Source organism: Rhinopithecus bieti, unplaced genomic scaffold (assembly GCF_001698545.2).
Source record: "Rhinopithecus bieti isolate Rb0 unplaced genomic scaffold, ASM169854v2 scaffold_11587, whole genome shotgun sequence".
NCBI classification, from domain to species: Eukaryota; Metazoa; Chordata; class Mammalia; order Primates; family Cercopithecidae; genus Rhinopithecus; species Rhinopithecus bieti.
The window spans coordinates 2,198,367-2,212,586 of NW_016806966.1; the positions used below are offsets into that span (position 1 = coordinate 2,198,367).

At 42.5% G+C, this 14,220-nt stretch overlaps 1 protein-coding gene across 1 annotated transcript in view; it reads right to left on the reverse strand.

Annotated features, from left to right (window-relative positions):
- The window catches only part of KIF5C (kinesin family member 5C), a 158,379-nt gene that overhangs the window by 102,195 nt on the left and 41,964 nt on the right, over positions 1-14,220 (reverse strand). The window contains exons 2-3 of the mRNA XM_017879100.1: positions 7,318-7,408; positions 271-344 (exon numbers count right to left, since the gene is read on the reverse strand). Coding sequence (XP_017734589.1) covers positions 271-344; positions 7,318-7,408 — 165 coding nt within the window. The remainder of the gene's footprint in view (positions 1-270; positions 345-7,317; positions 7,409-14,220) is intronic.

Here is a 14,220-nt window from a genome sequence, read left to right on the forward strand (position 1 = left end):
CACTACTGCTTAGCTAATCAGTGATTGCTTCTGAATAGAATGTATTCTTACCATCACAAAGTTATCAATAAAGGCCTTTGTAAAATACTGAATTTCTGAGACTTTATTTTTCACTGCTATTTTAAAACTTCTCAAAGACATAATTAATTGGCCAAACATAACCGTCTCTATTTCCCAGTAAAGAAAGCCACATGCACCTCAAGTTTTGCTGGAAACGTCAGTTCCATTCAGTCATCTCAGAGATTCGCATTAGACACATTGTAATCTTACCTCCATGGTGTGGGTTTTTCCTGATGAAGTCTGCCCATACGCAAAAATCGTCCCATTATAACCTTCAAGGACATCTGTGAACAAGAAAAAGAAATTAAAATTAACTCATTACTTTGATCATATGCTGGTGTAGGTTGCATATTTTAAAATTACATTTTCCAAATGGCCCATCTCATTTTTCATACAAATGATATATTTCAACTCCTTGTGAATTTTAAGTAGAATTATGAGATAAGAGCAGAAATGCAGGCCTCTGTTGTTCTACAAATAGAAAGAAACGGACTCACACTTCACAGAATATATTAATGAAGAAGGAGGCAGACACACGTTCTCCCAATGACATCAAAATGAAGACAGAGACATAGAGCAGAAAACTTTTTTTTAGTAGAAGGATATTTGAGTTTTCTTCTATAAGTTGATCTATTGAGATCAGTTGGGGGGAAAAGAAAACACTATTCTTATGCCCTAAGTTTCTGGAGTGAGATGAAGAATAGAATTTCTTTCCTCAGTTTAAACGCTGGCCCAGGCTAGCTCCTTGGGGAGGTTTCTCCTGAAAGCCCTACCAGAGCTCCTCGAGTCCAGAGGCGGGGGAGGAAAAGGGCCCCACTCTATAAACAGAACCTCACGGTGACAATCCAATCAACCCAGAAACTAGCCGGGCCCTCACTTAAATTTAATGTCTCTGTGTTTGCACTGACAGTGCTAACAAGCCAGCCCAGGCCCATCAGCATCAGGAAATGTCTTTTAATTACACAATGAGAGCACTGTGCAAAGCCTTCCACACTGCAGGTCGGTGCCACATCACACAGAGACAAGGGGAGGCTCAAGGGTGGAGGCTGCTTTTTGCTGAAGAGCTGAAGATTATCTGTGGGAATTCTTTCAAAGCAGCAGAGGTGATTAAAATATATTTAGCACTCATTTTCCTCCTGCTCTCCTCCTTCATCCTCACAGATATCACTGGAAGAGGAACAATGCATCATTAATATCCTTGATCCTCCATTCAGCATAAGGGGAGGAAGTCTTCATTTGCACAAGGTGCAGAGGCAGGGAGAAGGGCCCACACCGAGGTGTCCTACTCAGGGTCATGTAGTAGGGTCAAACTAAGCCAGGCTTACTTCAGGCTCTATAAATAGAGTTTTTCTTTTGGGGGCATGGTAGAGGGGTCCTCTGAATTTTATGATCCTGGTTTGTTTTTGTTTTGCTTAGATGGGTTTGCTTTTTTGAATTTTTTTATATAAATTCTGATTTGTTATGTTTTTAAAAATTTTAATATACATTTGACCGATCTGAGGTTGTTGAAGTGTGAACTGGGATAAGAACGAAAAGCAATATTTTATTTTAGGAATCTAAGAAAAGGAAAATTAAGTGTCAGGATTTTTTTTTTTTTTTTAATTCTAGCAGCCCTCAAGAGTTTGTATCAAGCTATACTGGGGGTTAAGGGAGAGGAGGGACAGAGAGAGAGAGGAGGGAGAGAGAGAGAATGTTCACACATATCAGACTTCGGCTAATGGTTCCCCTGGTAACAGTGGGAAGCAAAAACTTGAAGTAGTCAGTGTAAGGTTTGGAGGTTCAAGCTTCAGTTTCCACAAAAATGCCAAATTACTCAAAGAAAAGATTCCTCAGGCCAGAGCAGATAGAGCACCTCTACACCAACATGAATATGATATGCTTTGAGGGACCCAAAGGAACAAGGTCCCACCCTTAGGTCAAACTTTAAAAATGCCATATTCATAACACGAACAACTCCAGCCTATTGGAATGCTGGCTACATCACAATATTACAGTTTCCATTTATTCAAAATTACTATTTTTTATAAATTAACCATCCTCCTACACACACACACACACACACACACACACATACACACACCCGAAAGGGCTTTCCTTGTCTTAAGCCTCTGTGTATGAAACACTCTGGAACCCACTGGCCCAGGTGTTAGAACAGCACCGAAGTTGCCAGGGCCAGGGGTCCAGTCATCCTGACCTCTGCTGGCCACCCTGCAAGTGCTGATGTTCCCACGCAGGAGGCCCCAGGGAGGTGATACTGAGCAATCCGCTGCACCAAGGAAACTCAGCTCAGAGCTCAGCTTCCTCCTGAATTAGGCCACACCCGAGGCCTCCCAGGTCTCATCCACGCCCGAGTCCATCACTATAACAGAAGCTCGTCTGTGGCTTCACTTGTTTTGGACTAAGGAGCTGAGAAGCGTGCGAGACTGTACTTGGAGAATCTGTTTCTTGCTGCCATTTCGTCACCGAGCACAATTTTTTTCCCCTTCTTTTTTTGTAAGAAAAGAGGAACACGTAAAACCCCACTAGAACAAACTCCACTCGGCCCTGAAAGTATTTACAATCAGGTTACAGCTCATTCACTGCTGCAGAACCTCTCTCCAGCGCTCAAGGTTGAAGGGAGCCGACGTCGCCCTCTATCGGCTCCGTGCTGCACTAGAAGATAATTTAAACGAAAAAGCTCTTTGAAGCCAGTGTTTTCTATTTTCTTCGAAACTCCGGGTTTTGGGGGCTTGTTTTCTGTTTATTGTTTGTTTGCTCAGTCTATGTTTTGATTTGCTGGTGAGGGGAGGCACAGAGGGGAAGTGGAGCAGGAGCCCAGCGCGTTTCTATGGCCACCGCGACCACAGGCAGTGGGGGAGCCGCAGCGGGAAAGGCCAGGACGCGCTCTGCACGGCGGGGGCCACGCCGCCCCCGACCCGATTCCCACAGAAGCGCCCACAAAAGGCACTTTCATCACGTCCACTGCCTGCTCCTGGGCCCACGGAGTGCATTTGTTTTAGAGTCTCTGCAGAAACAATGACTGTTTCCACATTTCAGCCACGCTCCGCAGACAGAACGTTTCTTTGTGTTGGTGCCTGGTGTGATGTGACCTCCACTGGTACAGCACAGCCCGCCGCACCTCGGGCCACAGCACTCTTCCATCCCGCAGCTGCATGAACCCCAGAAGGAGCTTCCACCGCAGGTGCCCAGAGCCTTCTCATCTCCCAGGGGAGGAAGGATAGCAGTAGATACTTAAAATGCTCCTTGCCTCCCATTTGCCCAGTTCTGAATCCAGGTCTTGCTAAAGCAAAAGAGTTAATGCCATTTTCAGATTAGAATTGGGGGAGGATTTGATCATATCTACCCATCAGTAGTCCTAAGGAGGCATGGGACTTCCTACTGACTCTCCAGGGGAAATGGGGGCCTGTGGGTTTTCAGGTGATAGTGGCTGACAGCCATCCTCACCAGTCACCAAACCACTCAGGCCATAACCAGAGGATGAAGAGGCGGTCCTGCTGACCACCCGAGGCCAGCCCGCGTGCCGGCCGGACAGACTAAAGGGTAGTCACTGTGCCACTGTGCCCAGGCAAGGGCATGCTGCATCTTCAGAATGGAAGGAAACATGCCTCATCACTGGCAGATCACCAGGGCCACCACAAGGTGTGGGAGCCACCATCCCTGTCCCCTCTTCTCTACCCTCCTCCCACACCATTCCCAGCCCTGTCTTTTGCAATGCTTAGTTAATAGTCCATATGGCCTGACAGAACAGGGACCGCTCATAAAATAATTGTCATCAAACGCTCGCTGTGTGCTCACCAGGAAAGGGAGGCAGGGGAGTGCAGAAGAACATCAGTCAGTCAGTCAGTCTGACAAGCCCAGGCTTGAGTCTCAGTCCTTGGCCCCCAAACCAACCTGGCCAAGTTACCTCACTTCTCTGAGCCTCAAATTCCTCTTCTGTACAATGAGGAAAATAATGCTCACCCTTCAGAAAGTTGTTGATTTAAAATGCAACTCCCTTCAGAAAGTTGTTGATTTAAAATGCAACAACATATGTCAAGTATATAGACAGTGCCTTATAAGTCACAGCTAAAAATATTTTTCTTCTTCAGAGTCATATGTAAGAAAATAACAAAACAGATCTGGTAATATCATCCTAAGTTTAACACTCTTCATTGGGTCCACATTGTCTGCAGGATAAAGTCCATCCATTTCCATCAAATTGCTCCAGCCTAACTTTCCCAGCCTCATCTCCCATAATGCCGCTCTGCACCCTGTGCCACTCCAAGTTGCCCAAGCAGAATTTGTGTCTTTATGCTTTCACTTTTGCAATCCCCTCTGCTTGTACAACCCTGCTATATTCTATAGTCCTCAGGACCCAACCTTTCAGAGAAACCTTCTTTAATTCTCCATTCCCTCTCCCGACCAAAATCAATACAAGTGACATTCTTCTGTGTTCCCGTGGCATTTTGCATACACCCTTTCTAAAGTACATAATGCCTATATGTGTAATGATTATGTACACATCTGTCTCTTTCCCTGTACCCAAAGCTCCTTGCAGACAGTCTTACATAGCATGGCGACTCCAGTCCCAGCAGTGCTTACCCCATGGTAAGTACTAAATACAACTTACACAAATGATTAAAAGAAACAACTGAATGAATGAATTTTAAAGGAATCAGAACTGGAAAACAAGAAATCCCCTTCTCTAGCATCTGGATCATCTGTATCTAGTTAATTTGGAAGGCAAATAATTGGCGTGGCTTCTGTAGGCTGGGACATAGTTACAGTACTTTGATAATAGCATCCAGTTACCATGGTGTTTGATTCCTAGGCGTCCAAAGGAACCTTCCCATTTACTGTGCTGGTAGTCACAAACCCTACAACCTCTTTGAGAAGAAATGGAGGAGAATTCTACATGCCTTTTCAAGCAACATTTTGAAAAACAAACACCAAAGATGGGAGCATGAGAGATGCCAGGGCTCTACAAACATTTAAAGTATTTTTTTAACCCAGTGAAGTGGTAGGGAATGAAAAACCAGAGAGAGAATAAAGCCATCAAGTTAAATGGAGCCTCCCAGATGCTCCAAATCAGTAAGAGTTTAGATGGACTTGAAAGGAATGCTCCTCAGTCCACCCATTATCAGGAATCAAGGGGACTGTGGTACCCTAAGGAAGCCATCGATTTAATTATTGGCCTCTAGAAAAAAAGGGCTCCACAGCACTACCTCCCAATCTTGATTTAAATAGGGTTCCTCGTGGCAAGAGATACCTCAGCTGTACCTGGTCATCTATTCCAAGGAGTTCTTTCTTGTATCTCTATGTTTTAGCTTACTGATTCTGAAATACATGGCCACTTCTCACATTATCCTCAGTGGATATTTGTGAAAGTTCAATCAGACCTTCATCAATTCCTTTTTAAAGGAGAATAAGGCACGTATGTATGATCATACATATTTATGATACCCTAGAAATGTCTTTTTGTCATATCATGTCAGGGCCTGATTTTATTCTACTAGATGGTTTTCTTTATAGCTCACTACATACTGGGTCTCAAATTATCCAGAGTTAGGCCACATCTTTACAAGACCTGCCCATATCTGACATTTCATACTGTAGAGAAATCCAAACATTGAGAGAGGCCCAAACTTCTTTTGTGAATAAGGACTCAAAGAGTATTACTATAGTTTGTTAATCACAGGATTTTTTTTTTTTAACAGAGTGCATCCATTTCTAATTATGTCAGCTTAGAGAGGACAGGATGTATTTAAATGGCCCTCATGTTTAGCACAGCATGTGGTAAATACTATTTGTTTGTGGTAATGAAGGGGCAGAGAAAAAGAAATTCTGGCACATATGTGATTAATCTTACTTTAATAAAAAATATATGAATGAGTCCAATAATAGGGAGCAGGGCTGAGTAGGAGCAAACCAAGAAAGATATACTGCAAAAACACAGAAAACATGTTTAGATAGAAAGAGAAGCAGCAGAGTAAAAGTAGAGAGAAGACAAAAATTACCACCCGATATAGGTCCATACTATTAATTCAGAAAGAGCTCAAATTCAGGCATATTTTTTTCTCATTGGGTTTCTATAAAAATCTCACTGTGAAGACCTTCAAAATTAATTGATGTCTGCAGCAAGAATGTGAATAACCATCCACCTCAGCAAGGAACATTACATGCTGACATGCATCTCCCACACAGGTGTCCAGGGTCAGAATTAATCGAACAGATGTACCCAGAGCTGATTTTCATGAATTTCAAATACTTAGGTTAGTCAGCTTCTAAAAACAAGCAGATCCAAAGTGACAAGGTAGGTTATTTTGGTTTTGTTTTTACTTCTTGCTTTTCAAATCCAGAGCTGCCTATAAAGGGGGCAGCATCAATACATTTGAAAGCACAATTGCCACAGCATTCACATTTGAGGGCAAGGATTTGACGGTGAAAAGCAAAGTAGCAGGAGATGCCCCCCAGCTCTGTCCAGATGGCAAGCCTGCCAATGCAAGCTTCAACCTGCCCCTGATTTGAAAGGACAAGGTAGAGCAATGTGTAAATTGCTTCATCTCCCTGCTGCTATTTTGACACGAATCCTCCAGGGCCAATGCCAGTCCTAGAGAAAAGGACTGATCTCTAAGACATAAATGTAGGCTTGAGGCTACCTGTTTGGAGGAACAAATGTCAGGATCTGGGTGGGATGGTTGCAAATGGGTTAGGAGAAAGCATCATTAAGGAATGCTGAATAGCAAGACCAGGCTCAATAACCAACACGATAATGTGATTTTATGACATTGTAGAAAATTTCTAAATGGCAAAAATTTTCCATATTTAAGTCTTCTTGCTGAGAGACATTAGTAAAAGGGAGACAGATGCACAGAATAAATAAATCAAAGATGTACAACTGAAGCATCAGGAATATATATTTTCTCCTTCAAAGGAAAAAGGAGGTGTGCAGCACTGTTTTAAACTGCAGCAGTGTTTTAAAATTGTTACAGAAATAGTGTGAATATAGCTTACCTTCCTTTAAACTTTTGGGTGATAAAACAAAAAAGGTGGCAAAAGAAATAAATAAATGTCCTTGAAAAGGGGAAATAGAGAGATTAAATAATTTGCCTGACATCATAGCAAATCAGGGCTAGAACCGAGGCTATAGAATTCAGTGTTTCCAATTAGCAGGCCTCTGCTTACAGTCAAGGCACATTGATTCCTAGGCTGCAAATATCACTTAATGTTTTCAATTACTCTGAATGGCCCAGGAGGAAATAAAGAAATAGCACTTACCTTTGACAATTTGCTTCGCACATGCATTGTAAACCTGCTCTTGGCTTGTGTTGGGAGGTAGCACTCTGTCGAAGACATATGGCTTCCCTTGCTAAAAAAGAAAGACAAAGGAAAGAAAAGGGTGGGAAAAAAACACATTAGACGTTTAGGAATAAAAAAGCGCTGACATTAGTAGCTAGGCCATAGGCACTAAATCACCAACCCTATTCTTTAAGGCAGTTCACTACCAAGAGTAGGGAATTTTTATAGCATATACCACACATGCATTGCGTGTATGTGCATTGTATGTTGAGAATCTGAGATTTTAAAAAATTTAAATTTAACCACTTTTTAAATGAAGGGTAGGCTGAGACTCATTCATTCATTCAAACAAGTATTTACTGAGCACTTACACAGAGCCTGGCACTGGGCTAGATGCTGAAAAAAAAAAAAAAAACCACAAAACAGTCCTGCTCTTGTGAATCATTCAGTTAAGTTGAGCAGATAGCTAATAAGCAAGAAAGCAAACACAGAGGAAAATGCAAAATGCCTAGGTTTAAAATAGCAGGACAGAGGGAATGCTAGAGAGGGCAAGGAAAGCCTGGTGAAGAAGGACCACTTAAGTGTATCTTTACAGAATCAGGAAGATGGAGGCTCCTGAAGAGCTGCAGAAGCACATCCCAGGCAGGAGCCCAGCAGACAGCAAAGGGCCTGGTGTGTTCAAGGAATTGGAGGGCAAGCAAATCAGGAGCCAGTTCATGCAGGGCACAGTTAGCCAAGGTGATGTGCTTAAATATTAGTCAATGGGAAGATGGGACAAACGGATTTAAGGAGCTCCTCTTATTAGAAAGCTACTATTGCTTTGTGTCCAAAAGAATTTTTGTGCTTTCTTTCTCATGCATAAGTGATGCTTTAACTGGGTTGAGGCTTCCAAGACAAAGAGAGCCCTTCTGTACAGTAAATCAAGAGTTTCTCCAGGTGTGGGGTCTTGGGATTTGGTTTGATGCTCAAATGTGTGTGTTTCAAGGAAATAACTAGTAGAGGGGAAGAGAAGAAACTCCACTGTGCACTCTATGAGCCCTGACGCCCAATCACTCTATGTTCAATAAGGAGTTACTGGGCATTTAGGTGCCAGGCACAGTGCTGAGTGCTGCGGAAGTGGTGGATGGGACAGACACAGCCCCTTCCCTAGAAGAACCCATCCTGAGGGCACCCCTTCTCTACCACCACCACCCAGGCAGGGGGCAACCATGCTCACCCTCTTCCACAGCCGGACTTACTCAGGAGGCCCTTCATCTTCATGTTCCCCGCATAGCAGAGGGGAGGGCAGAAGATGAGAAGGGAGGAGAGAGGAGAGCCAAGAGCCTCCTTTTCTCCCCCTGTGCCCCTCCTACATGTGGCTCTGGACACCAGGAACCACCCAAGGACAGTAGGACTCCTCAAACAGATAATTGCTCATGAGGGATCCAAGAGCAAGGCTTGTTACATCCTATAACCTTCACACAAAGTAAGTACACAGCTGTCAGAATGGCTTAATGTTCTACTCATTTATTACTTGGGTAGAGCTGGACTGGAGGTAAATTCCTAGACCTTAAGCTTTAGTCTTTGAAAACTGGATAGCGCCAACCAGGTAAATGAGCTACTTCCACTTGGTCTTAGAGAAATGGAGAATTTTCAGTTACTATAAAATTTTGTTTTGATGCAAAGCAGCAGAACCAGAGTCATTCTGCTGAAATTATAGAAAGAGAACATTTTCTGATGTTTTGTTCACAGTAAGTTTCCTTCAGTTAGTGAATCAAGGATTTGGTTGAATAACCCATAGACTATTCCTCACCATAGTGTATTGCCAACTATCAGCTTACCACATGATTACTAAGCTTTATCTATTTGTAAAATTCAACTAAATGTCAGTAAGTTAAAAGGTAAGAATAAATATTTGCAGAGTTTGCCTGGGTATTTGTTATCAATTGAACTTTCCGGAACAAAAATGTATATTTGCTTGATTTAAAACAAATCCACTATTTATCCAAACAATGAGAATCACCAAAATAAAGCATCTTGTTTACAGCTTGATCCTGCTCTGGGTTTTAGAGAAAATACATTTAATACAGCAGACAAAACGACCTATTAAACTGTAGCACAAGGTACGAAAAAAAAAGGACTCCTCAGTTTTGCCCTTCTGTTTAAAATGTTTATTAGAATGCATTATGTTTTCACTTTAAGAGAAGTAGAGATCAAGAAATCTCTATTCCTCATTTAAATAACGTAATTTATCAAATGACAAACAGATAATAGAGCGATTCTTCATAACCTAAAGTAAACTACCAAGCAGAAGCTGCATTCAAGTCATTATGATTGATACTAAGAAAAGATAAAATTTACAAAGTGATTTGTTATGAGACCTATCTTGTCAGGATTAACACGTTATGTAGTTAAAAATGTAAATATTCTTATGTGTCCTGTCTTGCACTGGGTTAGTTATAGGCTTTTATTTTAGGTCAACCGTAAAGTCTTGGAAGATATTGATCAGAATTTAGTTATTGAATATTTTCAAAGAACTGACTTGTGGCATAGCTGTACCAGCTGTATATATAATTGCCATTTTAAAAAACCACTAATTACTCTTTGCCGCTTTAGTAATGGTATGAAAATCTCACAAATCCTGATTGAGACTTGAACAAAGACCCTTGCCCCACACCCCCCAAGGAGGTAAGATTGTCCATTTTTTATTCCGCCATGGCTAAAGGTTTCTCTAGGCATGCACTGGGCCCAACTTGCTCTAGTCATCACTGAGTTTACAGCTACAGAATACACTTTTCAAATGACATTTAATGCGGATTCTGGGTACTAACACTTGAAACCTAATGATGAGGTCACCAGTCACTCCTTCTGGAGATACGATACCTTTCCAGGTGTCTATGCAGCACATGGATCTCTCCAGCCTCTCTGGCTACCTCCATCAATGTCCTTTGTTGGTGTTTCTTTCAAACTTCTAAATGGTGGTGTATTCAAGACCCAGACCTCTGCCTCCTTTCTGTCTATACTCTTGAGTTTCATGTAATTTAAATCAATATTTCAGCCTTCATCTCTCTTCTAACATCCAGATTCAGATGTCCTCTAGACATTTCCATTTGGGTGTCCATGAGCCATCTCAAACTTAACCAACCAAAAAAGAGCCATCAAGCGCTCTGTATCTGAGTAAGAAGTATAACACCAATCACCTAGTTACTCAGACTGAAAACTAAGAACCATTCAATATGACTGTCCCATAGATTCCATATCCAAACTATATCCCAAACCCCTATCACTTCTCACCATCTATACCACAGAAACTTAGTCCATCATTTCTCCATCAGTCTCTTCTACACAACAGCTATCATCTCCTGACTGATCTCTCTTCCTTAATTCTTGCTTCTATCAAACTTCCACTTAGCAGCTAAAATGAGCTTCCTAAAACTATAAATCAGGTACCAGTTCCTTGCCTAATTCCTTCCACAGGCTCCTATTATTCTTAGATTAGACCCTCTTTGCCCTCAGCTGCCTGCATTATCCTCTGTCTCACTACAGTGTGGCCCCATGAACTTTTCTCTGTACGATGCTTATTCCCCAGTTCAGAGCCCTTGCTCTTAACTCTTCCTTTCCCTTGTAATTATCCCACTGCAGATATTCATTTACTTGTCTCATTATCACTACTCTTTAGAACTCAATTCAAATTTCTCCTTCCCTGAAGGCTTTCATGATCCTAGGAGCCCCATGCCCACCCAGGCATCACTCTCTATTACATTACCCTATTTAGTTTGCTCCATAGTAGTTAGTATGCGACTAATTATCAATCAATCTAATTAACCACTACAATTATAGCATTTTACCAGCTAAAACAGAAGCCATGTAAATCCCAAGTCCTAACCCCATGTAGGGAAACCTGCTTCAATTTATGAAGTGAATCTGGATGACACACACACATTCCACACACATTACTACTGAAAATAAAGTATACAAGCTTTGCCTTGAAGCCTGCATGTGGAACAGTAGGTGCAGTATAACTAAATTAATAACTTACCAGGATCACATACAAAAAAATAACAGCAGATGGTTCTTACACTTTTATAGTTAAAATTTTTAAAAATCATACCACCAGAACTCTATCAAGTTGTTGAGTGCAAGGTGTCTGGGAACCATATGGCCTGCCTATTAATATATTTGACCCATTACCCAACAACTGTTTCCCAGCCTGGAAGGAATATTACTCTGGGAGACAACAGAAAACAAAAGACTCACATAAATGTTTCGAAGATGGGCACCAGGAGGGATGTTAAGGAAAGTGAAATTAATTATCCCCAAGAAGAGATCATTAAGAAGTAATCCAATAACAAGCTCTAAGACTGACGACAAGTTGTGGCATAGGGTTGCCAATGATTTGAATGGTTTTTCTTCTCTCTTTATCAAGAAAGAAACAAACAAACAAAGGCTAAAATTTCCACAGAGAGATTGAAACTCACTCTGTGGAATTACCTTCTGACGCTGAGGAGTACTGTATTCAGAAGAGGAACTGATTATGGAGAACAATAATTAACTCTGTGTTCCAAGCACTTATATGACTTCATTCCTGAAAGTACAGAAATGACAAGTTCTTTCAGCCTGTGCTGCCACCTTAACACTGTCACCAACACCATCACCAACCACAATGACCCATGCCGTTTTATACTCTAGCCCATTTAATTCTCATAAGAACTCTATGAGCCAGTGAAACCCCGTCTCTACTAAAAAAATACAAAAAACTAGCCAGGTGAGGTGGCGGGTGCCTGTAGTCCCAGCTACTCGGGAGGCTGAGGCAGGAGAATGGCGTAAACCTGGGAGGCGGAGCCTGCAGTGAGCTGAGATCCAGCCACTGCACTCCAGCCTGGGCGACAGAGCGAGACTCGGTCTCAAAAAAAAAAAAAAAAAAAAAAAAACTCTATGAGCTAGGTATTATCATCCCCATTTCACAAACTGGAAAACTAAGGCCAAGCCATATTATCTGCTCTATCACTTAGGGGAAATAACTGCCAGGCCCTTACTTCAAGTGTTCTTCCTTTACGGAGTCTTGTTTTCCTAAAAAGCTTTGGATTTGCCAGAAAAGCAGGAGACATCCAAAATAACACATGCTAAGAGACTGAAGCAAAGTGATTATGAGATAACAAAAGACAGAGATCCCTACTGTATAGCCTACGGCAGTCAGGAAAGTGTTAACCATGAAGGTACTGCTGACATGAAACCATTGAGGAAAGAAAAAGTGATGATCTGGGAAGAAGGCAAGATTGTGTGGGGGGAAAAAAAGCAGAGGGCATGCAATGGCAAGCATTCCTTTCAACAGAAGGAATTAAAAATGGACAAAGGCCAATCAGAGGCTAGGGAGAGACAGATGCAAGACTTGCTATGGAAATCTGAAGTTATTTTAAAATTCTACAATTTTCAGAGCCAAAAGGTCCTTCCAGGTCATTTCAACCTATCATCATGTTTTATAAATAAAGTGAGATCAGGAGAGGGTAGATGGCGTGCATGCAGCCAGCCAGGTAGGCAGCAGATGTGTGCCTCGCATCCAGACCTCCTGCCTCCCTCTCCAGTGCTCTAGAAGTTCTACTTTAAAATCACTTGCTCTCTCCAAACATCAAGGAAACAATAAGCCTGAATTTCTGGTCCTTTTTTCCCCCTGCTCTGCTCCCAATCAATTTCAAATTATTTTCAAATACAAAATTAATTAGTCCAATGAACAAAGAGTTCTTGCTCAAGATGTGGTTGGTGTCATTCTGTTAAAAGAAAAAAAAAAAAAAAACAGTTGGTGACCAACCTACATCAGGCATTTGCATTACACTAAACTTATCAAGCAGTTATCCCCTAAATGAAGTGAAATGAAAAAGTGACGATCATTCACAATGTACCAGCTCAGGAACTTGGCATCCTACTACCTTCTCAACACCTAAGTGCAGAATCACATCTTGGGCCCCTCCAGGCCCCCAGGCCTGTGACTCCTGAGCTCAGCTCCACAAAGCACAGGGGCTATTTAATTTCCGGGAGCCCCAGCAAAATTTACTCTGTTTCAAGGCCATCCTCTGCACTCTTTAAAAATAAACAAAATTTCAATGTTCAATCATAAAGTCTATTCACGAAAAGCGAGGAGCCATGTCTGGTACAGGTGCTTGTACATTCACCAGCTTTACTGTTACAGCTTTGGAGCCTCTGGAAACTTCTGTGAAAATACCAATGACAGACCTGCAGCAGATGCTGTCAGGGGCCTGACTATCCTCTCAAGCTCCACTGCTTCCATGTAGGCAAGTCTAACCTCCCTCCGTCAGTTCCTGCATCCCTCTGACTGGCTAGTCTAACCTTCCACGGTCAGCTCCTGCATCTCTCTGCCTGAAGGCTTTTCTGGCTGCTGGAGCCCTCTTGGTCACCCTCAACAGGCCAAAAGGACCTTGGGGGTACCAACCCCAGCAGTTCTTAGTCAACGGCTATTAAGAGTTGGGGGGCTTAGCCAAGCACAGTGGCTCATGCCTGTAATCCCAGCACTTTGGGAGGCCGAGGCGGATGGATCACGAAGTCAGGAGATCAAGACCATCCTGGCTAACACAGTGAAACCCTGTCTCTACTGAAAATACAAAAAAAAATTAGCCAGGCGTGGTGGCGTGCACCTGTAGTCCAGGCTACTCGGGAGGCTGAGGTAGGAGAATGGCGTGAACCCGGGAGGCGGAGCTTGCAGTGAGCCGAGATCGCGCCACTGCACTCAGGCCTGGGTGACAGAGCAAGATTCCGTCTCAAAAAAAAAAAAAAAAAAAAAGAGTTGGGGAGGCCAATACTTTAGCTCCCATGCCCAGGGGTGGTAGTGCAAGGGTGACCCTGAGGCATGTATTCCAAACCAGCATGCAGACTTCCCTAGTGGGATGAGGC